Source organism: Siniperca chuatsi, linkage group LG11, assembly GCF_020085105.1.
Source record: "Siniperca chuatsi isolate FFG_IHB_CAS linkage group LG11, ASM2008510v1, whole genome shotgun sequence".
Taxonomy (NCBI): Eukaryota; Metazoa; Chordata; class Actinopteri; order Centrarchiformes; family Sinipercidae; genus Siniperca; species Siniperca chuatsi.
This window is the reverse complement of record NC_058052.1, coordinates 18001534-18029379: the sequence shown is the minus strand read 5'-3', so window position 1 is coordinate 18029379 and position 27846 is coordinate 18001534. Positions and strand designations below refer to the sequence as shown.

The following is a 27846-nucleotide window of genomic DNA, read 5'->3' as shown; positions in this document are numbered from 1 at the left end:
AAGGATTGATCAGATAACAAGTTTGGAGCCTGGCGCTGGTCATGCTTTTTAGATAACAACTGAAAAAAGTAAGAAAACAGTTTTAAAAAAGAGGCTGTTTATTATTCCCATGACTACAGAAAACTAATTCCCACGAACAATTTATTCTTAGTAAATGACAATATTTTTTTTGTTTTGAGGACTCATAAGTATGTCTTACTAAAATGTTTCTAATTTTTCTTAATTTGGTCATTTTTATGCTCAACTAAATGCACAACCTTTTGACCCATTTTCTTGTCCTTATGTCATGCAAGGAGAGGTGTGTGGGTTGGGGGTTGTGTAGGTATGGATCCTGTCACTCCCCCAACATGAACACCTGTTGGAGACACCAAATCCCCTCTTTGTCTCCATAGCCCCTGTCAGTGGATTACCATGACAACGCCCATTCATATCATGGCTGAAGACTGATTATACAGCTTCACACAGTCAATTATTGCTGAACAGAATGCATTGTTTTAGGGGGACGCTGCTTTTCTAAAAAAGGGGAGGCTGTGTAAATAGTTTTCTAGAATGCTCTATTTCATACTTGAGGTGTTGTGTAGTCTCTTAGAACTGGATATAATTAGGTGGAGTTTCACACCACACCAGAATGAAATGTCACAGCTAAAATAAATGCATAAGTATCAACATAAAAAAACCCTGTTCATGTTTGAAAATGTATTTGAGTAAAGATAAGAAATTATAACGTCACACATCCGTGAGCCAATAAGCAAGTGAGCAATAAAACAGTTATGGAAACATATGCCAGCTTTTATTACATCTGTTGGAAGGCAATTTTAAAAGGACTGACTTTGAGGCAATGTGACTATAATGTAAAGCACCATGGAAAAAAACCCAGGTGACATACATAGCAACGTAAACAACAAAGAAAATACAAGCACTAGGCATACAAATTACATAAGTAATACAATTTGTAAACACAATGCGCTGTGCATTAACGTGAATAAAAAACATGATAAAAGAAGTGTTAAAATAGTGTTATTAGATTGTACTGTCACATTTCTATGTTTCATTGTTTAACATTTGGTTTAGCGTAACAAAAGGACTTCACAAAAACAAACTATTTACAAAGGCAAGGAGTTCACTCCCTTTGGGTCAAAACAAATCGTTCACATTATTGATTGGGATATATATGGTCCTTTAATATACTTTATATCAACAGTGGCTATGAAGACAAGCTTTCCACAGCATATTGCAGTCAACTGACTATTTGGACATGACATAATTTGTCAAAACATCCATCACATTCAACATTCTGTGATTCAGGCCTGGCACTTTTCACTGTCAACATCCACACGTAGTGGTTTCCTGTCAATTCTGTAAAAGTCAAACTCATAGACATCAATATACAAGAATCATCACTTTGCTGAGCTCTTTCTGTTTGTCACAGTCAATTCCTTTTCACAATTACAATAAAGCAGCAACCATGGGAACAATACCACTGACATAAATGTAAAAACAACATGAATTATTACTGAATTATCAATCACAGCATGTTTATTAAAAGAGTTAGTATGTAAAGTAAATATGTAAAGACTATCAAATCATTTATTAAACTATCAAACACTATATTGTAATACCTATAATATAGACCAACATATATTATTACAAGATAATATAACTGAATATGTTCAGATACAAATCGTACTTATTATAAGGCTAATTGTCATATAATCTTTATATGTTCAGCCACTGTTACACTACTAGTGTGATAGTTAAATTTTAAAATCGTTAAAACAATTTTCTTTCAGTATACATTCAACAATGAGCTTGTGCAAAAAGAAAAAAATCACAAATACGTAACTTTAATCTGATGTTTCCATAACCTTCACAACCTTGTAATCCTATGATATCCTATGATTTTTAAACCCCATTAAAAATATGGGTAATAACAACCACAAATATGCACTTTTGCATTCAACTTTCATTTGATTTAATTTTACTGAGCACTTCAGGAGTGGTCTATCACAAATTCTCGCGGGGTCGAAAAAAACATCCATTTTACCATCTTGGAAAAACTTTCACATTAAATAATAACTGTGAATGAGGGAGGATGTGTAAAAACAGCACAGTCCTGGGAGACTTTCTGACTAAATGATAGTCATTTGTCTTATTTCATTTCCCTTCAACAAGAAAATTCGGAACGCAATTCAGATGTTTTCTTAGCAAAACACTAATTGTTTTAAAAATAAATGCCCTCAGGCTTCTGTTTTTTCTTTCTCATCCTTCTTTTTCTTGCTCTTTTTCAAGAATGAAGGTGTGCGGAACTTCTTTTTCTTCTTCTTTGGGGACTTGGTTTGGCTCTCCGGGGTCTGAGCGTCCCCCGTGCTCTCCTTCGATGTAATGGAGATTTCCACTGTTTCCGAAGTGTTCACGCTCAGCTTGGATACCTCGATGCTCAGATCCTCCTCCATCTCAGCCAAGTGGTCTTTCCCATTGGGAATTGTGTCTGTGAACAGATGAAACCAAGTCAGTGGAGAGGGATGTGGATAAGAAGTGCAATCACACAGATTTAAGTATCATTTAATTTTAGGCATTTCTTGTCTTTTTACAGATTACACCAGAGGGACATACAACACAAAAACAAACAAGCAGCCAGTTCTAACACCTAATAATTTCAATGCCTATTGACTAGCTAATTACCTTGTTTAGCTGGCGTCATTATGGGAGAGAGGGAGAGGGAGATAGTAGAGCCATCAAATGTCGTCATCTCATCTGCATCAGTGGCATCATCATCTTCTATAAAAGGATTAAAGTAATCAGAGGTCAGTCATTCGTCACAGCCGCTATGTTCATGTGAGTGAGGCGTATTAGATAAAAACTAGAATTACCACCTCACGGTTATATGCCTCCATCAACCAGTCAAGTTGCAGTGTACATCAGTGTCTGTCCAGACTCATATAATATATGTAGTGAATACTTGAAAGGAATTGAATAAAAAGTATAAAGTGTATTTTTTTTGTCAAAATTTTAAATGATCATTATATTGATGATACATATGTATGATTCCAGTGAATATACATTGTTGAACTGATTAATGACGGATAGATGTACTGCCTGAACAAGTACACATGTACTGTACTCGACTACTATGTAAAGATTCTTTTGTATAGCTACACAAAATATGGTGCTTTTTTTCCTCCTGGCATTTTTAGATGCAAAGCCTCTCTATGAGCTGTAGGTGAAACTCACTCACAGTATCACGATTAGCTAGGCATGCTTCAATACATTGTTTACAGTCATGTGATTCCGATGACGCTTGAAATTCAGAATGAGGCAGGAAGTTAAAGGCAGAATGGAGGAGATGGAGGAAAGCCCATACTGTGCACCAAAAATTTTTCCTAGGATGGTGAAGTCACGCCTGCCCTACTCTGCCTCTGATTAGCTAGTGTTAGTTTCCTTCATTGGTTGGGTTTGTTAGGTTTAGGCAAGAGGCGTGAGATTGGTTAGGGTTAGGGTAGGAATATCAGGGCAAGCCAATCAGAGGCAGAGTAGGGCGAGTCATGCCTCACCATCCTAGGAAAAGAAATATTGCGTACTGTGCTAGTTATTGTTTATTCATTGTGTCGTCCCAGTCAACATGTGTGTAAAATCTGGAATCACCCAATTCATTCTTAAATGATGGCTTAAAACCTATTTTGAGGTCACAATGACCTTTGAGTCAAAAGTGTCACCTATTCAGTGTCCGACCAACTGTGGAATATGGTAACAATCTCCCCTTCTGTTCCTGAGTTATGGTGTTGAATAATGGCCAAAAAAGTGGTTTCCAGGACATTATGATTTCACAGTGAAGTTGACCTTTGATCTTTTGGGTAAAAAATTTCATCACCTCATCGTTGTATCCCATTAAACATCTGTTTGAAATGTTGTCATAATTACCGCATCAATTCTTGAGTTATGGTCAGAAATGTGTTTGTCATGGTCATTTTAAGGTCACTATGACCTTGACCTTTGGGTCAAAATTGTCACCAATTCATTGTCCGACTAACTGTGAAATATGGTCATCAATTCTTGATTTATGGCCAAAAAAAACGTGTTTTGTGAGGTCAAAGTGACCACCAAATTCTAATCAGTTCATCCTTGAGTCCAAGTGGACGTTTGTGCCAAATTTGAAGAAATTCCCTTAAGGCATTCCTGAGATATTGCATTCACAAGAATGGGACGGACGGACAACCCAAAAACATAATGCCTCTGGCCATGGCTATATATAAAAATAGTAATGGAGTTGTATTTTTTCACTGTTCACTAAAGCAACAAGACTAAGAGTCTACAGCCATGCTATCAGCTCTGTGAGGCTGCACTTTGGCACAGTGGTGCTTTGAGCTAAATGTTAACGTCAGCATGCTAACAAGTTCATAAAGACATTACTAATATACAGATGTTTGGCAGGTAAAATGTTTACCATCTTCATGATCTTAGTGTGTTAGCATGCTAACATTAGCTAATTTGAACTAAACACAAAGTGCAAATGAGGCTGATATGAATGCGATTATTTTTGCAGGTAGTTGGTCATAAACCAAGGGATCACCAAAGTGATTACAATTCATCCAGAGGGGGACATGAATGTCTGAACCAAAGTTCATGGCAATCCATCCAATAGTTTTAGACATTTCACTCAAAACGTCATGATGGTGCCAGAGAAAAGGTCAGGAGATCACCAAAGTCATCAGGATTCATTCTCTGGGCACGATGAATGTCTGTACAAAATTGGCATTAGTTGTTGAGATATTTCAGTCTGGACCAAAAAGTGGTCGACGGACCGACTGACCAACCACCCAGGCTGGTTTAACAACTCTGCTACATTCTATTAATCTCTATTATCTCATGTGTTCCAAGATTGACACATTATTGTGATAGTGAAAAATACAGGTGCTACACTAATCCACAGCTGTAGAAATGTTTCCCGCCTGCACACACATTTTTTTCTTGTCTACAGTCATAGCCAAGATATGAGTAGTTGACAAGACCGATGTCTTTGCAGCTCATCTCTCACCGTCCCTGTGAGCTGACTTCACAACTCAGAGGAAGAGTGAAACCATGGACTGACATTTTTTCTCCTGCTGGCATTTTTGCTGGAATATCCTCATTTAAGAGAAAGTAGTTCCAACATTTCCTCCAGGCAGGAACCAAGCACTGACTGGACTAATTAACTGCCTGGACTACCGGCTACTACTATGACACAGTTTTTATGTGGATTCAATAAGTACAGCAAACTTTTGGAATATATAAAACTACAATGTTAGTATCAGAACCAAGCACCAAAACATCAAGTAACTACAATTCAGACAATACTGTCTGTTGTGTCTTTCCTAATTTAAAGTAAATTAAAAAGTTCAATTTCATTTCAGTATTTCTTTAGAGAACTTCATTTAATGGCCCTCTGTGACCCTAAAGGATTAACTTCAAAACATCATACACTTATAATCTACATCGGATGATGTCAGATATGAGTTTGTGTAAACCCAAGTAGGATTACATTAAGTAGAGGTTGTCTGTGCCTCTGAAGAGCAATGGTGCACTGTAGTAAAGAAACAGTTTGACTCCTAAAGATAATGTTTGAAGGATAGACTACCTTCTTGGCCTTGCTGCTTTCTTTCTACCGTGTTCTTGTATTCCTCCAGCTCCTTCTCTGTGAGCTCATTGAAAGGGTTGGGGGGAAGAGAGCGGGTGTGCTCCTCATCCTCAATGATGAAAGCCTGATTGAAAGAAGAGAATAAAAAGACATGGTCACCTGATGCTATGCATTTTGCAGTAAATAGAAGTAATTGTTCATATGGAACAATGAAGACTGTTTTACAGTTTTTCCCAGTTGCTTTGGCGCAATTGTCAAATGAAAATCATGATTTCTCAAAATCCTGTGTGCAATTTTCAAATCTATAGTTAATTTTATCACAACAGTATGTGCATTTCTGGTTGCTTTCATACAGAAATCAAGTACAGATATCTAAATTTGATCCAGTGATACATTGTGTTAGCCTCTCTAATCAAAATCAGTTAAACTTGTTCCAGTAGTAGCAGGCAGCTGTTTTCAGGAACAGGATATTTTACTTTATCATTGGGTTACTGTGTGTACGCCTCAATAAGAAATGACATAGATATACAGTAGATATTTGACTGTCTTGACATGTCCATATTGGTCGGAAATTTTAGAATTGCCTATATGATCATATTAATATATGTTAATATCAGTTTGCTTGTATAATCTGCATATAGTTTTGTGAATGGATGTATAGTTTTGTTTTTGGTTGACAGACTAAAAGGATTTAATGTTAGGAAGGGGCCCAGTGAGGTTTTCAGGGTGGCAGATCTGAGGATGCATCCGCTGTTGGTGACAAGTTAAAAGGACTCAACCATGAAGCTGAAGGACTATTGAAGAAGGCATAGCCAAAATTTTACATTGAAAACTTAATAACTGATGACTTAGGCAATAATAAAAGGACATTGGTGGAAGTGATGAACTTGTTGATGAAGTTATTTACTCTTGACACATGAGTCAAATGTGTGAGTGACCACCTTTGGGAAGACAAATGAAGTGTTGTAATGCTCAGTATAAAATACAGTGGTGATTGTTCTTAGTGGTTTGAGAACTGCAACAGTGTGCTTCAGAAATTGAGAAAAATAAATACAGTAACACATTCTGTATCATGCAGTGTGGTTGCACCTGTGACTTTGTAACCTTTTACAAATGGTAAATATACTCACTGGTCCTGGTATGGTGTCCACAACAATGCCTGCTAGTAACTGAGATTTTGGTCCTGCAGTCATCTGGTCACCTCTGTGCTGTTCTTTTATCTGAACAAATGTATCCAACAAAATCATATTGAACTTGGTTCAGCAATCTTTGACATTACATACAATATCTTAATACCACACTACACCTGCCAACATGAGGTGTGTGACAGTGACACAGTTCTAGAAACTCTCAGCAAATGGCAGTACACCTCAATGGATCAATCCATCAACTTCATGACTGATTCTGTATGGAATGCAGCTTCCATGCTATAAGGTAGAGCTGCAACGATTAGTCAGTTAATCATTTAGGTTATCGACAAAAAATTCATTGGCAACAATTTTGATAATCGATTAATCGTTTTAGTCATTTTTCAAGCAAAAAATGCTGAACAGTAGCTTCTCAACTGTTTGGATTTGATGATTTTCTTTGTCTTATATGACAGTAAACTGAATATTTTGGGTTTTTGGACTTTTGGTTGAATAAAACAAGCAACTTGGCAACATCATCTTGGGCTGTGGGAAAATGTAATGGCCATTTTTTGCAGATTTTTAGACAAAACCATTAATCGATTAATCAAGAAAATAAACCGTAGATTAGTTGCTCTTATCAGCATCACTTTATTGAAAAACAAGTCTATTATTAATTTCTATGCCATACATCATAGAGAATGCAGTGTTTAAATAATATATTTAAGCTTAAAACTGGGTGTGATTTTTCAAATACCAGCTCTAATCATGATATAATACAGGCAATAAGAATTAATGAAATTAAGTCTGAGATTTATAACGTGAAGGGGAAATGCTGTGTGAAAAATGTGATGATGTTTGAACGTACCCGGTTCCTCTTATCCAAAACCTCAGTGGGATCTGTGTTGAGTGGGACAAACTGGTTGGGGTCCTCAATCTTTATTGGTGTGCCGATGCTGTTGCCTGGCTGTGAAGACTTCATCCACTGAGGAAAAGAAAACATTAATAAGTAAAAATTGGGGAAAGAACTCAAAGATTTCAAACGTGTATTTTTTTAACCGGCCACAAGAGGGCAGGCTAATATAAAAGTGGCAGCTCCCAAGATTACAGTTTCCTTCAGAGGCCAAAACAGTATGGGTTAGATTATTCCATTTCTTGTTACAGTTTGACATGAAAATCAACGCACCATGGTTTTGGTCCTGGGGCTGACATCCCCGCTGGGTGAGTGTTCAGGAACATTGACCCTCAAGTAGCTGTTGGGCGAGTTGAGCCACCGGGTCCTTTCTCTCTGCTGTTTCTGCACCATAAACTTGAAGGGGCTACGCAGTCCCAGCTCACTGTCCTCCGGTGGCACAGCTGACACCGTGGCAGGGATCTCCACGTCATTCTTAGAGCGGGGTTTTTCACGGACAATGGGGTTCTTGTAAGAGTAGCCTGTTCTGTATCCCTAGTAGGTCACACAGAGAGGAAACATTATTCTAACATACTTACTGAACAGTTTTACTTTGCCAGAGGAGAAATTGTTTGCAGTATTTTGCACTGATCTTCAGTATTCCCTCACAATATCAACTATAAAAGATACAAAATTCAAAGGATGCACGGACCACCCAAGATCCACTTACACAATGCTTCTAAATATTTAAACAATGCTGTATATACAAACAGCATTTTTCCAGTTTCAGATTGAAAAGACAAAACTTAAAGAAGTGTGTTGTTAACAATACATCAAAGACGGCAGAGACAACTAGAAAACTGATGAGAACTTGCAGTATGTGCAGAGTGCAGTCTAAAGCCGGCAGTAAAACACTACAATCCAAATAAAAAATTGGCATTTTCTCACAGGCAATATGACAAGTTTGCCGCAGAAAAAATTCCCTGCGTTGGGCTTCGATCGCCACAATGTGAGCAAGCCATAATTTTTTCACAGTATTGTTCACTGTGCCACCTAAAGCAGTTTTCAAATGTTTTTACTGTCATGTGATTAGTTGCTCTTTTTGAGTATAGGTTTTATTAACAAATGTACTGTCCTGATTAATGAACAATAGCACAAAGCACCTGGTCAGTATACTGTATGTTACCACCTTTCAGGTAGCCCAGATTAGGGAAGACATACTGGTTAACAAGTTAAACATGCACAGAGAGCTTTAATTATTTTGTTTAGGCTTGAAACATGGCCCATATATAAAATACAGAATACTCCAGTTGTAGCATTTAAATACATTTCTGCACCAGAAAGTGCGCTGGAACTACAATAGGTTTATTATTTTGTGACTGTTGGTTGCTTTTACAAGGTGACAGATTGCTATTTGAATATAATGAATTGATAACTGGGAAAACATTTTTAATGAAAGTGGTCACTTTTGGAAGACTAATACTAGACTTGTCATCCACACACCTCATCTGTTTCTCCATTCCATCTCCTTGTTTTGTTTAGGGAAGTAATATATATCCTTTTGAACGCATGTCCATATATATGTCCTTTTATAATTTTTGTTGCTTTAAAAACTGTGCAGGGCCAGTTCTAAATCTTCTCCTTCCCCCTGTATTATTAGCTGTGAGTGACCTTTAGTCTTCTGGGATCATTTCCAACCTCATCGCGTTCACCACAACTAGCAAACTCCTCCTTCTGGCATGGACAGACAGACCTCCTGTCGCAGTGAGTGTACTGGCATTTGCACCCAGTGCCATTTTCAACAGTCTTGGAGAAAACGCCAAATCTGATTTCCAAATTGAGTACACTAGAGTCCTTACACTAAGTGATTGTGTGGTCTGTGTGGCTGTAACTGCCCACAGCATGCCTCGCCATCTGGAAGCTATGATTGAGAGGGTGGGCGGGCTATGATCACACACAGAGCTAACACAGCTGCAACCCACTCCAGCCACAGTTGTTAGCGAGTAGCACACTCAAACAGACAGTCTGACATCTTCTGTGTCCACAGAACATATCAGGGCCTGGTTATTAGCAGTGTGGTTATAGCAGGGTTTAAACTGACGGAAGTACAGCACAGCACAGACATTTTGTATTAGGAAATGTATCAAGACCAGTAGACAGCATGTTAGCCACAGACAAAAAACAAATCACTGTGCTTAACATGGTCTGACAATAATTACACGAGTATCTGTAATTGTTCTCACAGTGACAGCTATCATAAAACAATATGATAGCTGTCACTGTGAGAGCAATATGATATAATTACACAAATCATTTTCACATTAGACTAACAAAAAGCATCTAGTTTCATTGTGTTCTCTAATCAGACATTTCCAGAGGAAGCGCACAAGACAGGAAACTCAAAGCATGATGGGTTAAAGTCACAGGTCAGGGTTCACTCACCAGGTTGTCCAGCATCCTCATGAGGGACTCCAACTCGGCCTCGCCCACTTTCCACTTGACCTCATTGTCTATCACCAACCCGACAGCAGCCACTCCCTGGGTCAGGGGTTTAAACTTCTCCCTGTCCAGGAGCACGAGGTTGTCCACGCCGCCTGAACTCCTCAAAGCATTCACCTAAACAAAGGCATGTGATAACAAAATTATTCTGGTATACAGAATTTTAACTTTTGGAGTTACAGGCCAAATTATTATTCTGTGCAAAGTTACTGATGGATTTTCCCTCATGCATTAACCATAATTCTGCAATTTCAAAACTTACGTAGACAGATAACCATTTCAGAACAGTAAATATTTTCTCTTATAAGATACAGTAGGATTTTAATTTCAAAAGAATTGTAATTATAACAAATACAGTCCAGACACAGCCGGATGATGACACCCCCCCCCCCACTGCCTCCTTGACACAAAGAAACAGGTGTCTCAGAAACACTGCAGGCTTTGTTCAAACATATTGTATGTAGACATCAGCTTTGCTTCCACTTCAGGCACTGCATTAATACTAACCGATAATACCAAGTCTGACTAATTTGTTAAAGAAAAGAAAAACTTTTCGACAGGTGAAATGTGAAAAATGATACAAGTGATTTATACACATGTAGGTAGCTTGAGTGAAAGTGTATCACGTCTGCAATCAAGTTTACAAACTGCTCTGACCTGAATGGTGCAATTACATTTCATTACCAGGAAGAGGCAGTATCAAGAAAAGAAAAGCTTTTTATACCTGGATTTCACAAGCTTGCTGAGAGTGGTACACGTAGTGAAAGGCTTCTTCTACTGTTTCTCCCAAAGCAAGCAGCCCATGGTTCCTCAGGATCATCACCTGAAAAACACAGGAAGCACTTGAGCTGCCTGATGGCCCACCATAATCACCATGATACACTAAACAAATCCGGCTCAGCTAATACATTTAATTAATTCATGTATGCATTAAATAGCCAATATTTCCTCCTCAACATACATGACACGAGTAGTACTAATACAATCTCTGCATCTGAAATCCGAAATCCACCATAAAACAAAATGTACTGTTCGCTGTGCTCTTCTAGTAATTTTGGACTGTGAAATCAGTGACTATAAACACAAACAACTGTCTCCATATGCTGAAAATATGAGCATCAAGAGCTGAATTGATGGTGTCGACAGGCGACAACTTTTGCGGTCTAGCTATGAAGCCTTACTATGTGAAGCTGACAGTTTAAGAGGTGTTTCTAATATGCAAATGGATAACATGCTTATTCGCTTTCTGGTGGAGAGTTAGATGCGAGAGTGGTATTAATCTCCTCAACTAGCTTTCAGCAATTAAAGCAAATAAGCTTATTTCCCAAAATGTCAAACTATTCCATTAAAAGGTGTTTCTAATATTCAGTTCCCTTCATTTATGTAAATGGTTAAGTAATTGATGGGAAATATCTATATTTTAGACAAAATGCTTATGGTTGAAGTTGGTTAGCAAACAACAGGTATTAAATGCATCTGTGTGGCACACTTCATTTCTATATTTTATACTGTATGCACATGTATTAATTAATTTACATTTACTAACTAACAGGTCAGAATAATGTCATATACAATCAGTTGTGCATACAGTATAATATAATAACTTACTCTATCCCATGAAAAAGTGAGCCTGTCACTAATGGAGTCCCTTGGTTTGACAGTACCTTGGCAGTAGGGCCCAGAGCTTTCTGAAACTCCACCTTCTCCTCTTTATTATCCAGGCTGCCATGGTAACCAAAGCAGCTCACGTCTCCCAGAAGCAATGCCTCCTGGGAAATGGGCAGGATTCCACATTTCATCGAGGACACCTGTTAACATGGGATAAAAGCAACTAAGACTGTGACGCACCAACATCTAAATAGAGGCACATTTTCTTCTTTCAGGCACAAATAAAACTTTACACAGTGGTGTTCATCATGTGCTGTGCATTTTACAGCCGAGCTTCAAAGGAAATGGTAAAAGCGCGTTACAGGGTATATGCATCTTAAATAACTAGGCATGCAGGGGGCTGCTTTTAATTCAGCCTATTTCCTCTGGTGCAAAATAAGCATTTAGCAGCAGCTTTTATGTTTTGATTAAGATGAAGCTCATTTAATGGCCTGGAGCATACTTACAGCAGCTGTAGCAGGGGTATGTATGTGGATGATACATCTCACATCAGGGCGCATTGAGTAAATGGCAGCATGAGGAGCAAACCCAAAGTGGTCGATACCCAGATCAGTAGACCCCTGGTCCACCACATCACCAATTATGTTTACTTTCACCTACACATGGCAGAAAAAAAGAACAAACTTATTTTTATATCAGAACATGAAAAAATAATAATTGTAAATACTAAACATATAGGCAATTACATACAGTATGATTGTATCATTAAAGGCACCCTGTGGAGTTTTTTTGTAAACAAAAGTTATGTTTACATTATTTAACTTCTTACAAAAACACATTGCGTGAATCCTTGAGGCCTAACAAAGTGTTGAATGAATTTATTTCCTCGTAAAACATTTGTAAAGCCATTTCTTTTTATATTTTGGAGCCTGCATCGTTTACATCCATGTTTGGTAGCTAGCTAGCAGACTCCTTCTTCCCTGCCTTTAACTGGTGCATTACTATGTGTATGTGTATGTCATCACCCACATACCTGTGCATGTGGGCATGCATGTCATACAAGCAAAACAGGGACCTGTACATAAAAACATTGCTCCATAGCGCTACGGGTAGTCAAAAACTCCACAGGGTACCTTTAAGGGAAGATTACTTCATCATGTACCTTCTATACACACGACACTGCACTATCATCTATGTTGATGCAATTTGCTTAATAACAAACACTGATACCCCAAACGGCCAGTGAAATATTTACACATTCTATATTTTATCAACAATCATCAAGACATAAATTCATTTTAAATATCCTAAAGTTAAAAAAATATGTCACTTTCTATGTCATTGTAAATTACCTTGATTCAATTCAAAATAGTTCAAATCTTGATCGCTCTAATCAGACTACATACTATATACAGGTATTTGTTTTACAGTTGATGCTAGCAATGTTTTTGTATTATTAGCATATTCTGTATAGGCTTAGTTGGTTTACCTTTCAGGGGTGCTTTCATTTAATAAAGCAAAGTAAAGACTCCAATTGGGATCTGACCACTTGCCAGTTAATATGTCCTTCAATACAAAGGTTTTCGTCTTTGGTAGGACACACTAAACGCTCAGTAGTTATCTTTGGAGACAAATGACAACTCACGACAGAAAAAAGAAAAGATATTATTAGCTATTATTATGTTGAATAATAGACTGTATTAGAGAGAAACTGATGATTTTTTAGCACTGCAGCTTACACTGACACATCTAGAAACCTGTAGAAACTCTGATGGGAAATAGGTCTGGCAGACATAATGTATGTTGAAAACACACATCCAGTATTACCATCAGGTGTAGCTGACAACAATACATTTTCACTTACAGGTACCTGGCCATTCCCAGTCAAATAAAAAGTCACCAAAATGTCTTACTGCACTTACACAACCTGTTCCTCACTTAAATGTTAAAATTTTAGGGTATTCATTCAATGGATTTACAATTACATTAATTGTGATTTCAGCAAAAATACTGAAATTGTGTTCAAAATTTTGCCCAATGCATTTTGTAAAATTCCATGACAATGCAGTCCATACTAATGATTGGAAAACAACAACAAACACACAGGCATTGTTCTTACCAAATTTGCTGCCGTCACCTCAGCAAAAGACAGACCTCGTGGACCAATAAGAACATGGTCCTGCTCTTTATTGACACGCACCTGAGACAAAATGAATATAATATTAAAATCCAAAGCTTATCTAGGTTACAATAAAATAAATAACATGAGTAAATTCCAGCATTCTGAAACGTCTTTGATGTTACTACAGTGTTTAATCAGTGTTTGTTAAGCTCGTACAACTGAAACTGAGATGTATTTCTGAACCTTATGATGCCTCTGCAGTGTTTATTCAATAAATACATACTTGTCAGGGTCAAAAAGCCTGTTAAAAAGCATTGATGTCACTGGAGACCAAATATCTACACTTAAAAAAGTTCTTTAAGCTGGGTTAGTAGCTACTCAGAGCAGGGAGACCCATTTCACAGATTCATGGGTACAGGAATCTCTGAACCACAGAGGAAAGCTTTCTTCACTCTGAAAAACAGAAATAGGTGTGTGGGTTGATTTTCTAGGCTTTGTCTTTAGGGAAAATCTGAGCTTTACATCTTGACATCGCAGGTGTTCATCACATATTTCAGTGTGAATGCTTTCTGTTGGGGAGCTGTACATAGTCACAAATCTGAATTTTCCAAACCATAAATAATATATGGTTTCTGAAAATAAATAGGTATTCCCCTTTAATCCTTCCAGGAGCCAGAGAACACGAGGCTCACATAAAGATACACAAACCTTGTGCGGCATAAATAAGTAGATGTGCACTGAAGCGAGATTGTGAAGTTGTACTCACAGTAATGTAGGAGCTTGTAAAACGAGCCCAGTTGAAGAGGTCAACAAGCCTGTAGAGGCTGGCCAGCCTGCAGCGACTCGGTTTCTCCCCTTTAGCAAAGGAGGGAGACTCGACGCCATACAAGTCATTGACTGGAGTCACCATCCCAAAGCCTGCCACAAGACATAACATCATCAGTAACTTGTGATGCAGCAACATTACATTTTTCCCCCAAACATCTACAAGGATGTTTACATGGTTTGCTTCCACAGCATAAAAAGTTAAAACATCCCTGGGAACTTGAGTCTCTCCCAGCTGAAGCTTAAAAAAGGTCTTTCTCAGAATTCCTATTAAGAAGCTGCAGGGTATTTTTGGGCTGTAATACCATATAAGGGCATTTAATGATACAGGACCCTATCTTTTACAGCCACTTTAGCTTTTTAAAAGAGCAGGTCTGCCGCTGCGACTTCACAGACATTTCCTACTTTTAAAAATTTAGCTTTTCAGCTCCAGTGTGCTCTGTGACCTCCCCAGAAACATAAGGCAAAGAGGTTACGCTAACATAATTAGCATTGCAAACTGCTGTAATTCATTACCAAGACTGATCATGAGGGATACTTAATGGAAACACTGACAATGAAGAATGCTGTCAACAACTTTCTGACTTTCCTGCAGTTTCAGGGTTGTTCAGTGTCACAAGAGTCTGAGAATTCAGCCTCTGACAATGAAGATATTCAGCCTGCATAATGCACATAGAGTATACACGCTGAATGACAATCAGGCCCGAAGGGAGATAGACGGAGACATTCACACACATCAACATTGAAACACAGTGCCACTCACTGATGGGCGAAGTCAAGGGGCCAGCCCCTCCCAAGGTGCTTGCCATGACCAGGTCAGCAATCTGTCTCAGAGCCAGAAGACCTGTAGGGTTGTTGCCCTTTGTCATCTGGTCCTGAATCAAGCCTTCCAGCTCATCTTTAAACACCTGTAGACAAAAAGAAAGAGATTTTTTATTTTTATTTTAGGGTTAGGTGAGGAGAGAAGAGAAGAGAAGAGAAGAAACACAAACACCATTGTAAAGCTCCATCAACTTAGCAACTCATATATACACAACCATAACCTGATTAGAACACCGCCTCGGGATGTGTCAGGGAGCACAGCATGCTTTCAGACACTCCTTATTACAACTGTACACAAATCACAAAAGACCACTAAAAACCTCTTTGTATGTCTGTGAAAAGGGGTTCACCAGAAGCAGGGGGGATCACATTAAACCGACTATCAATCTTTGCCTTCAAGAGTAGCCTGTGAATCTTGAAACAGCATTATTTTTTCTGTGTGCTGCAGCTAAGCTCCAGCATTCTGCTTCATCCGTCAACGGTTCCCATGGTGATGAGATGAGTTCCACTTGTTGGTCCTGTTATGCAATCGCAGATGAGTGTGGGCTCGTCTTATTTCCGTGCACTTCATTGGCATGTGTTTATTGCACCTCCTTGTACTTCATCTAACCAGACTGCATTTCTGTTTATCATCCATTTGGATTATATTATACTGAGATAATATCTGCTTTTATGGTGAGGATGAAAGGAAAATGCTACAATTAGGGTTACAACCAAAGAATATTTTCATTATTAGTTTAAGCTATGAAATGTCAGAAAATAGTGAAAAATGCCCATTGTAAGTTTCCAGAGCACAAGATGTGTTTAAATTGTTTGTTTTCTCCCGACCATCAGTCCAAAACCGAAAGATGTTCAGTTTAATTTTGTGCAAGACAAAGACAACCATCAAATATTCACATCTGAAAAGCCTGAACCAGAGAATGTTTGGCATTTTTGTTTGAAGAATTACTTAAATGTTTAATGAATTATAAAAATTGTTGCAAGTTAATTTCTTTCCGTTAAATTGAGTTTTCTTAGAATATGCAGTCTATTTTACATTTAAAAATAATAGGGCAGTCACTTAATCTGTAATAACACTGGTAAGACACCAAAGAGATCAAAAGTAATGTGTCAATATTTAAAACACACACACACACACACACACACACACACACACACACACACACACACACACACACAGGGTTTATCTGTAGCGGCAGCACCTTTCACTGAAGCTGCAGTTTAACACTGAACTCCTGTATAAGCTTGGACAGTGGCAATAGTGGAAATATTTTACAGAGTAAACTCACGGCTAAACCCATATCTGAGTACAGCAGAGTGCATGAAATGACCTTCACATAAAGAAGAAAAAAACAATGCATTTCAGTCAGTCTTGAGTGAAGGTACGGTATGCCTCTCCGGCTTTAAAAGCGCTGTTTATTACGTATACACAGTGAACGCTTGTGTGTAGCAGGGCTGCGGGCTACATACTGGACTCTGCAGGATCTGGGTGACCCTCTTCTTCTGCTCCATCATGTTGAAGTCCTGCCTCAGGTCCGGCGACATGTTCCTGCTGCGGAGGTACTCTGGGTCACTCTCGTCCATGCGGTTGAAGTAGCGCTCCTTGGAGTCGTTGCTGGACAGGGACAGGGTGAGAGACCCCGCTGTCTGCCTCACCTCCACCAGACTCATGTTTTCACTGCACGGGCACCTACTCGTCCTCTGGTATCTGTAAGAGAGGATGAAACACCACAGCTTACTTCACATTCAGGCTGTCAAGGCAACGGATGTTGTTTTAGCAGAAAAGATACAGTATGGGTGCTTTGGTGACTCATGTAATTACAGGGATGGAGACAAAAAGCGAGGAGAACATTGTTATATGATTGATGCTGCTTTCAAGTACAAAGCTGTTGATGTGCAAAAAGGATGAGTTAGTCACAGCTGCTGTGAACATAATGCAAGTATTTTTATACATTAGGAAGTACCGTTTAATAACACAACAATGAATGTGAACATCTTATCTCACGGACCCAACAACTCTCATTCTCACAAGTATTTATTTTCTATCACTTAGTGGGTTTTAGCAGAAAGGTTCACTGTCTCTTTATTCTCTATGCAGATGGAGGCCAACTCATAAAGTGTGAGATGAAAGTAGCAACCGTCTTCCCACTTCATCTGTTCAGCCAGAAGCTATAAGGCATAGTCAACAGTAAACAAAGGTAGGCCTCTTGCAAATTAGCCAGCTTGAATAGCGGTTAGCACCTTTTTAATGCTGCAGTGTTACCTGGATGTGGGGGTGGTGGGATACAGGAGATTCTGCCAGGACTACATTACATTAGGCCTGGAAATGAAATAGTTTAACCAAACCAAAATACAACTTTTATTGCCTGTTATCCAGAGCACTGCAGGCATCAAATTACAACTTGAAACATTTTATAACTATGGAAAGTAACGCGGGAGGAAGATATATTGGCCGAAGCTACACTTTACAGATTTGCGAAAGCTCCATGAAAACAAAGCGAACACATAAACCCACGAGGAAATTTTTTTTACTGTAAGTTGAAAATTACCTGAAACAAAGTGCTCAGTTCGTGAATTTACTGTCTGGCGATGTGACGTCGAATTTCTCCGACAGAGGCTCCAGGAATGTGGATAAAGGTAAACCAGGCGAATGTTATTCCCGATTCGGATACATTGTGATAAAAAGCTTGCAGGGCGCAACTTGGTGCTGCTACAGTATCCAGACGGAGCAGACTGCCCGCTGCGGGTAAGTAGTGAGTTGAAGAAGAGTGAAGAGTGGCTGCATGGAGGAGGATGTGGGTGTGTTTGTGTGGGAAAAAGGAAAAGTGACCATGTGACTTCACTCATCCACCCACTAGGCCTTATGTATGCAGCGGGACAAAGGAATGGCCATTCAGGATCAGTTCAGCTTTTTTAGGCTCCTCTTTACAACCACACTGTAGCTTTCCTGTAATATTCCTACATGGGCTTGTAGTTTTTGACGACCTTATTTCTGTGGTATTACGTTTTAGCTCTTGTGGCTTCCCTAATATCCCACAAGGAACTTGTTATAAGGTTGCTACAGTTCTTGGTGAGGATTTGAAGCAGAGTTTGTGATTTTTTTTTGTTGATTAATCTGCTCTCCCTCTCTCTGTCTCTGTATGTGTGACTCATTAACTTCATTTCATAAATAACTGAGGCTCCTGTGTTCCCACAGTCCCTCAGTAGAGGTTTCCATCAAAGCTATATGGCCCAGCCATACCAAAACAGAGCACTTCAAAGCCAGAGTAAGTGCTTCCCTCAAAAAGTGAGTGCCTCCACCAGAGAAAAGTTTTCCAAAATATAGGATGTTTGCTCACAGAAAGCAATGAAACACAGATGTTCTCTCAAGGAGCAAAGATTATACTATTTTGTAATTCCATGGATACAAACACAATGTATTGTGATCACTTTCATGTGCCAAACATACATTAATACATGATTTAAATTAATTTATTATGAGCATCACACTGAACTATATCAGCCATTATTATTTATCCACCACTTGTTCATTAAATGTGGTGTCTTTGCTTTCTTGGAAATCATGTAGCACATTTTTCTTTTCTTGATCAGAAGCGACTTACAATAAGTGCATTCAACCATGTGGATACAACCCAAAATTGCAAGAATCATGCAAGTACATCAACTTCATGGAATATGCTGAACTGCTTCAAGTGTTATATTTAGAAACAATAACACATAGATGAAGAGGTTTTTTTATGGGCCAAGGTGCAGTCATCTAAACAGATGAGCTTTCAGTCTGCGACAGATGTGTAAGTTACATAAGTGCATCTAATGATAATATAGTGATGATAACACGAGCTGATGGAGCCTCATGCTTGGTTGTTTCAGAAAACACATTTGCACTGCTTTTCTTCAAGTGGTTCTCTTACTGTAAACAGGAAATAAGATCAAAACTAAAGCACTTTTCTGCCTTGCTGGTCAGTCTCTCCAGAAAGTATTGTAGCAATATTCAAATGCACTCAATATTAAGTGAATGCAACTCTGGAATCTCTAATTTTCTCAGCAGCCTGCTCCTGCCAGCCCGCCGAGTTATTACCCCTTTAATCACACACAATCAGACACAGTCACACAAATATCTAGATTTTGGGAGTAAGAGAGAAAAGGATTGGCTCACTGACTGACATTACAATTCCAGGAAACAGAGCGGAGTCTGGGAGGCGGAGCAGATATGCGGACATATGGGTTGATGTAATGAAAAGCAGAACTTTCTCACTCCAGAGCTGTGTGACCCCTTCAAACCCTGAAACCCTGCCTCTCTGTTTCTGGCAGAGTTCCCACCTAAACCACACACACACACACACACACACAACATCCTCCCACCCGCCAACCCCCGCATTCTCGCTGACTATTTGAACTTTTCAGCGAGGGCACTCTATCTTGGAAGCATTGACCAAATGTCAGGTGTTATTAGTTGACATCTCATTCATAGAGATTACTGCTGAGAATAATGATGTCCACAGATAAAAGCACACCTTTGTCTTGTCACAAACCAGCTGCTGGAAATAACCTCTAAATGCACGCAAAAGCTTCCTGGATAAATCAATGAAAAAATGAACATTTATAATAGAAATAGGGAATTGGGGGAAATGACCACCATATCATTCTTTATGGGATAAATCTAAGAGATACCACCATAAGATATTGATGCAATAACTGACATGTTACTCTCACCAGCTTGGTTGAAGCCTAAGAAATAATGACATGATAATTAGCTTTAAAAAGGTAAATCACCAACCACGGTCATGGAACATGGTGACTTTCGTTTATTTTATCACTTCCTATGGTGAGTTTACTGCCTTGAAATTCTCCTGTTTCTTACAACCATCCTGGTGCATCAACAAAAAGTAGATTCTCATTGGATTTAAACACTGAAGTTGGTTGATAACTACAAACTGTGTGGTTGAAGCGGAAGACAACAATAAAACAAACCACATTTTTTGTGAAAAGTAGTCCCAAGGAAAGTTATTAATAGAACACTCCACTTAGCATCCTGTAATATTGTTGTACTCATAATGAACAGTTTTTTATAAGTTTTTTTTTATAAGTATCAAAATCAATGCAGCAGAACCAGAGATATCGTCTTTTTTATTCCACGCATTCTTCTTCCTTGTCAAAACCTGGCGCCTTTGATTACCCACAATGCATTTCAGTTAGGGATTTGGGTGTGTTATGCTAGTTTCGCTAAAGTTTTATACAACTTTTTTCACATATGCAGTACTCCCCAAGACCAGTAAACAGACTTTGATGTCTAAAATCGGTGGAGTTCCAGCTTTAACAGGAGGCTTCAAACTATGACAAGACAAAAAAGTCATAGCTGACACTTTCCATTAGAAAGGTTTGGAGAAGAGGAGTAGAAAGTTGCCAATGTATCATGCTAGATGAGGAACTATTGTGTGAACCCGTGTAAATCCACAGTAAAACCTGTGGGAGAGACATTAGTACAAAGAATAATGAGCTGTGCCATGTTGTGGTTGAACTTTGGTTGAACTTATTAAAGAAGTCTGGCACTATGGCAAGCAGAGCTTACTGAAAAAGTGCAGATGCATGAAGCCACTTTTTTACCTGTGGATTCTCTCTCTCTCGTTTGGTCTCATCTCTGCTGCTCACAAGTTTGAGGAGGTTTATGACGACACTGAGGCTGGAGCTTTATCTAGTTTCTCTGAACAGCTAAGCTGAGGGATCTTTTTCCTTTGACATGATATAGCCTACAGACTGTTCAGTAAGGATAACATAATAATGTATGGGCATGCATGAAATGTAAATGGTAAATAAGCAGAAAATTAATTAGTGGAAGACAGGGCCAAATGGTGATTTGCCTTTTTAATAACACCATATTAATTGTTTTGTAAAAAAAAACATCAATTGTGTTACTAAATATACATTTTACTCCAGTGATTTAGTATTGCACTTCTTTAAACTTGTGGGACTTCTGAGAAACAGATAAAAAGAAAAAATTCAGTTGAACTGCAGATATCTTGACTTTTAGTCTAGAATGGGTCAAGCTCCAAAAATGCTGGATCCTACACTTCCCATAATGCAACATGCATGTTTCATTAGACCCTGCCTGGTAAACATGCACGTCTTTCAAACTCCATGCCCCCAGTTTGAAACACAGACTTTATAAACTGTTATAAATTTGCTGTCTGCAAGCCCAAGCTGAGATAACCCTGATGACATCACAATGACATCATCTGGGTTATTTTCTCAAATTTGACAAAAGCTCCTTCGGAGCCACATAATGCATTATACAACTGTTTTCACAGGTTGAGTTGTACTCCTCGTACCAAATTGGTGAAGTTCCCCTTTAAAACATTGAATTTTATTTACTTTTTCTATAATTTTCTACCAGTTAAAACCATGATAAATGTTAGGTTGGCACAGAAAATATTGCATGTATACAAAATCACACAGTACGTCTGTATATTGAGTAATATGACAGCACTCAGGAAGTGTTTTTGGAAAGCTCTATGCAAAATCCGAACAGCATTTCATTATTTTTCATGCCTCATTTATCCCCATGATTCTTTGATAGCTCTGGACTGTTTTATTCTCAGGTCATTAATAGTAATTTCAAGACATGATAGGTAATGATTTGTATTAATACTGGACTACATCAAACCAGGCTTTAGGTGATGATGATTTGGTTCATTGGATATTATTATAATGACTTAGTTAAATCAGATAACCTCTCTTACAGCTGTAAAATTCTGAAACAGTTTGTCTCTTTCTCTGGAATCTCTGGAGTCTCCTCTTCACACTGACAGACGGTGGTCTAAATTCAGCCTGTACTCTAAGGTACCACAGATGTCACCACAGTACTGGAGGACAAGAATAATACATACCAGAGCCTGCCTTCGGTGGATTTTTGTTATTGCGCACAATGCAAAATAGGCAAAAAGACCTTTCTGCAGACAAAATCATCATTGAGGTTTATTGGGACCACTTAGAAAGTTCTGCTAACATTCAGAACAACAGATGTACATTTTTATCATGATTCATTTGGATGGACAAAAATAACAACTTTTTGTCTCCCGTCTGTACCAGCATGGTTGCCATGGTAACCGATGCTTATGCTGTCTTTTGTCTGAGGCTGAATTAGGAGAAGAGTGAATGGCTGCCAGATAACGTCCACTTTTAAAGACGACAAAAGAAAAAGAGCTCCACCAATTCATGGAAATACAATGAGGAGAACTTATCATCTCATAAGCAAATATAACACTGGTTATTCTGCCTGCTTGACTGATTGTTCTTCCTTGTAATTAGAGCACAAGGTAAAGATTCATTGTATTCCCTCATTAGCCAAGGCTATTCTGTATTGATTTCCTAGAAGACTGAAATCACAACTGTTTCCCCTCCAACTAAAGACATCCCTGAAATATTGGCCATAACCCTCTCAGAGTTTCGGTCCCCTCCCAGATAACCATTTCTGGTAATTATACTTTGGCCACTGTTGGGCACCTTTTTTTTATCAACTCAACCTCATCCTGACCCACGACCCCGAGTGCAAGCTTAATGATAGCGATTATTTAGAGCCATATGGCAGCACAGTAATCTGGGAAGCTTAATTTTTGGTTCCAGATCCAAATATTTTTGAATAATTTCACCAGTAATCTTCCCAACACAGCTGCACATTGTCTGCTCTCAAAAACCAGAAAGTAATCATGAACCACACAGATATTTAGACCACATTTTACATGCCTTCAGTATTCACAGAGAGTAAATGTTCTCGACCCAGTTACCTTTGGGACAATTATCTGTGCTATTCTTCAGTCCTTCTGTCATGCAGACAATATAATTAAGTGGATATAATTCTCTTTAGATTGCTCTCATGGTGTTTATACTGTCTGACTTAATGGACATTTGGACAATTTAAATGACTGATCAGAACATTATGTTAACGTCCGTACATTGGTCTATTTCCAAAACACAATCAAAGGTTACTGAGCATAGAGGGATGTAGCTGCGTCTCCTTGACTGGAAACAAGAACTTCTCTACTGTAGTTTTCCAGGAATACAGTACATTAATATACACATTTGCATTAAGCCAAAATTGCACACAAAAGGTTTTGCATCAAGGATGGAAGGTTGCAGAGAGAGAAGAGAACTTGTACCACAGAGTTTTTATTTTTGCTACAAAACAATGCCATTGTTTTGATAACTTCACACAGAATATATCACTCCGCAACTTGCTAAAAATGGTCCTGCTACACTCCCACAGCAGGGTGGGTGGCAACAACAGAGCACACTTTGAACCTGAAACAATTTACATTGTTATAGTTGGATCGGTGCCTTCACAGCTTTTGGGTGTAGAACCGCATCGGCACACACATGCACGTAATCTCTCACACATACATTCACACACACACACTGCAGTGGTGTCGAAAGAGACAGACTTTGTTTACCTAAGTGCAGGAGCTGGCTGTAGTCCCTACTGTGGTTGTCTTTGGATGGCCTCTGTGTTGGAGATCTAGTGGTTAGTGTGCGGTTCACTTTAACTGAGGACTGAGGTAGCAGTCTGGCAGGTCCCTTGTATATTGTCACGTTGTAACCAACACTATGGGAAAATGAAGTGGTGATTTTCAGTTAAGTCATGCTGTAAACTTCCTGTAAACCTCTAACATTTAAACTACAAATGGATAAATGTCCAAATTTAGTGCAGTAAAAGAATGCCATTTATTATGAAATTAATTTAGCAAGGAGCTGATGACATCATAAAACTTAATCTAATGTAAAATTCATAAAATGGAAATTGTGTAAAAATGGAAACTGGAACAGGAACAATCCATTGCACGGATCAAAGCTATGGGTCACGACCTGCCTTTTCAGTTTTATGACTGTCTATAACTCACATCACCAGGCACACGTATTATGAAATCCTGTGCTGCCCCAGCCCCACATCTAAAGTCAACAAATGCTTGTTCAGAGTAGTGTTTCTAGAGGCTGACATTAATTGAAAGCAGCTGTTTGAAGTCTCTGCAGCTGGAGTTGACAGTGCAGCTGCAGACAGGCCAGTTTAACAATGAAGAGCTACTACAATGTTCAATCTAGAAAATGCTGTAAAAATAGATGCAATCAAGTCTTGCTGCAAAAAAAGTGAATGCACTCTGAAACCATATATACCATTTCTTATTATTTTTTTTATATACAAGGAATCGTTTTTCAAGAAACAAGAAATGTCTCTCGTGGACCATGAAGTGTCCCTTTTCTGCTATCAGTGTATGGAAAATAACCTCTTACTCTCCCAGAGCTTCAAAGCTCCAAAGATCACACAATTGCACCATGCCACATAACTTATTTGCTTTGATCTCAGCTCCAGTAAATGCCTGCTTCAATGGGTAAAAAGGTGAAAACAGAATACAACTTACAGTGCGGGTCGTTTTTACACTTATCCTGTAGGAGAATTCTTCACGTTTTTTACTTCATACTCCCACGGTTCCACCAGTTGCTAACTGTTTACATTATCACTTTGAAGAGGGTCATCTGGTTTCTCAGAAAATAGGCAACTGCTGCTTTGCCTCTGATCTCCTGAACTCCCTCGGCTCCTCTGTGACAGCGGCTGCCTATTCTCACAGGAAGGCAAGGAACCTCTCAGAGGAGGTTCTGGAGACCAAGCTTTTAGACGGGACTGGACTGGACTGAAAAAGTGGGAGGGACAAGCTTCCACCCCCAACATTTATATATATACCTTATCCGTCCTTGCTGTAATGCTGGCTAATTTCCCTAAATCACGTCATTTAAAGCACTTAATAACTAGATGCTTTGAAGGTAATACTACATGTTATATTAAGTAGGAATTACTTGCAAATCTGTATCTAACCATAAATGGAGAAAAACTGCAGCAATTTCCTGCCAAGCATATTTTTCCTCTGCATATTGAGCGTGCCTCGTGTTCAAAATTTTGCTGTCGAGGAGGACATTGCACACTGTGAATGCTTGCCCGCTATCACCTCCTCCCACATACTCTCTTACAGTGAGTGAGTAGGATGTGCTGCTCTCCCTCTTTACTGCACCACCTGAATACATCAAGCATCTGAAGAGTGCATGCTATTGCTGTGGAGAAGGTAGAAGTACAATACAAGGTAATTACATCCTATAGGCAGCGAGTTGCCATTTTGACTTGAGTATAGCATCAAATGCACAATGATGACAAATGATCGAACAGTATATGTGGGAGGCAGCAAAGCCATGCCTGCCCATGATAGGTGGGTCTGGATGCAGTTTGTCTTATCAAAATAATAAGAGCACTGGAAACCCATCAAGAAACACAGAGAGTGTTTGAATATGTTACCTTCTTGTGCAGATTCCAGCTCATACTATGTCAACATGGCTCTGCTGTGATATCTCTAATATGATATCTACAATATTTATATTCTCAATAAACAGAGATATTATCCACCTAATGAAAATCCAGATGTTTTGAAGGAGAAACCAACAGGAAACTGTCCACTGATTATTTTATTTGGGTTGGCAGCAGCTGATGAGTTAAATTTAGACGTTTTTCTTTTCCTCCCCACTACGCTGTCGTTGTTGTCTTTGTGCAGGCTGATAAAACATTAATTTCCTGAGCTTTCTGCAATCACTGAACCACACCCACAGGATGGCCCCAGTCACAGAGCACACCCAGCAAGGTCAAAGGTCACGGTCAGATGAAGACAAGTTATTAGACATCCAAATGGCTCACTTCCTCCATAATGCCATAACTTGAGCAGTTATTGCAATTTTTGTTATACCTACACACACACACACACACACCCATAGAAAGTGAGGACTGAGAAAGTTTCTAAAATGATGCCATGTCTGGTAAAACTTGTCAAACAATATTCCTACACTACACTGCCATCTAGTGAGGACTCAGCAAACATAATGACAGTAAAAGATGTCACCTCTCCTCCTGTGTCTCCTTCTGTCACAAACGCTCTTGTGCTCTCTCCCTCATTTCGGTTTTGGACAGGCTGAACCAGCTATCTGGAAAATCAAGAAAATAAGAAGCTCAGGGCAGTGGAGACAGGGAACGTCACTCTGTGGCTGGTAGCTTTGGGGCTGTGAGGTTTCGTGCTTCAGATTTGGGGCCAAAACAATACTTCAATTTATTTCAGTGAGGAGTGTCAGTCAGATACTTTGTGTTGTTGACATGCTTAGAGTGGAACTACAATTGCAAGTGTGTTAATTTTTTTATTTTAAGTTATTTCAATAACTAGATTTTATGTGATTAAGACACAAGAATTGAATTGAAATTTAATTAGAAAACAAGATCAGAAATGACAAAAAATGACATCACTAACAATAGTGTAAATTCAAATGTGACATGAATCTATTAGATTGTTATATTAAGTTATTAAAATATATACAATAAATCATACATATTAGAAGTCAAAGAAGTCAGTCCTTCAACTATATTTATTCTTATATGCAGAGAAATTCCAAAATGTCTTGTAATCCAATTTTGAAGAGTTGTTTTCATAGCAACTTTTTCATTGCAAATAGCTTTTTTTCCACCAGTAACCTTTAACTGAATATCAGATTCACGAGTATTTAAGCATAAAAACATGGCTTCAGTGTATGGAGGATCTTCTTCAGGTCACAGAGAAAAGTGGTGACATGATCACAGAAATTGGCTACAACAGGAACATGTCAGGTATGTTGATGTAACAACAAAAATAACTCGATTTCATCTGACACAGCCTGTTATATAAGCTCCACGAATGACCTTGAAATGCACGAATGAGACTAATGATCAGCGATGAGCTAAACTTTTCAACGAGTTATTAAGATTGGATCAAATTCATTTTCAGTTAAGATGTGGGTCTAATTCTTAGATCTGAATCCTACAAAGCTATAAAGAAAAAAAAACTGATTTTGCCCTCTTAAGAAGACATTAGAATATTAGTGTTTCGATGAGCTATTCATCACTGACAACAAGATGTAATGTCATAGGCTGGAACAGGCTATGAAACTAAAGAGGAGTCAAAAGAGCGGCACAAGTCGAGATTTTTCAGCAGAAATTTTACAGAGGGAAGCATTTGTACTAGTGACTATGACTTGTCAGAAGCACTGGCATCAAACCTATGCATCACTTCAAAACATGTAACCAATCACACACACCTTTGAAAGGCTGATTTGTGGCAGCAGAGATAGTCTGGGACAAATGAGCTGCCTCTTGTCGGGAAGAGACACTGGAGATGAGAGTTCTGGTTCTTTCTTGAGCTGCTTTCATGTTGGCAACAACATGAGCATGCACCACCAGTGTTTGACTCTACTGCTGTTACTTATCACAGAGCCCAACAGTTTGTAAATAAAT

The 27846-nt window shown here is 38.7% G+C and overlaps 1 protein-coding gene across 3 annotated transcripts; it reads right to left on the bottom strand.

Annotated features, from left to right (window-relative positions):
* Positions 1-768: 768 nt before the first annotated feature.
* Positions 769-25143, bottom strand: LOC122884628 (gamma-adducin-like). Of its 3 annotated transcripts, XM_044214757.1 has the most exons (16): positions 24914-25143; positions 23951-24102; positions 16977-17214; positions 15448-15592; positions 14626-14777; positions 13857-13937; positions 12244-12393; positions 11794-11937; positions 10854-10952; positions 10073-10246; positions 7925-8185; positions 7607-7723; positions 6742-6831; positions 5612-5735; positions 2683-2778; positions 769-2488 (listed from the first exon to the last, which is right to left on the bottom strand). In XM_044214757.1, exons 3-16 carry the CDS (start codon positions 17175-17177, stop codon positions 2238-2240), a joined length of 2085 nt encoding a protein of 694 aa, XP_044070692.1. In that variant the 5' UTR covers positions 17178-17214; positions 23951-24102; positions 24914-25143; the 3' UTR covers positions 769-2237. The 3 variants fall into 3 exon arrangements, with proteins under 3 accessions (XP_044070692.1, XP_044070693.1, XP_044070691.1); XM_044214758.1 differs by lacking the exon at positions 23951-24102; XM_044214756.1 differs by lacking the exons at positions 23951-24102; positions 24914-25143 and adding an exon at positions 18056-18313.
* Between the last annotated feature and the right edge of the window lie 2703 nt (positions 25144-27846).

Excerpts from the sequence above, each read along its gene's own strand:
- LOC122884628 (XM_044214757.1), bottom strand. The coding sequence starts at position 17,177 with ATGAGTCTGGTGGAGGTGAGGCAGACAGCGGGGTCTCTCACCCTGTCC. Across the intron at positions 6,832-7,606 it reads TTTTGGATAAGAGGAACCGG|ATAAAAGAACAGCACAGAGG; the intron begins GTACGTTCAAAC and ends ACATTTGTTCAG. Across the intron at positions 5,736-6,741 it reads TGGACACCATACCAGGACCA|GCTTTCATCATTGAGGATGA; the intron begins GTGAGTATATTT and ends TCTTTCAATCAG.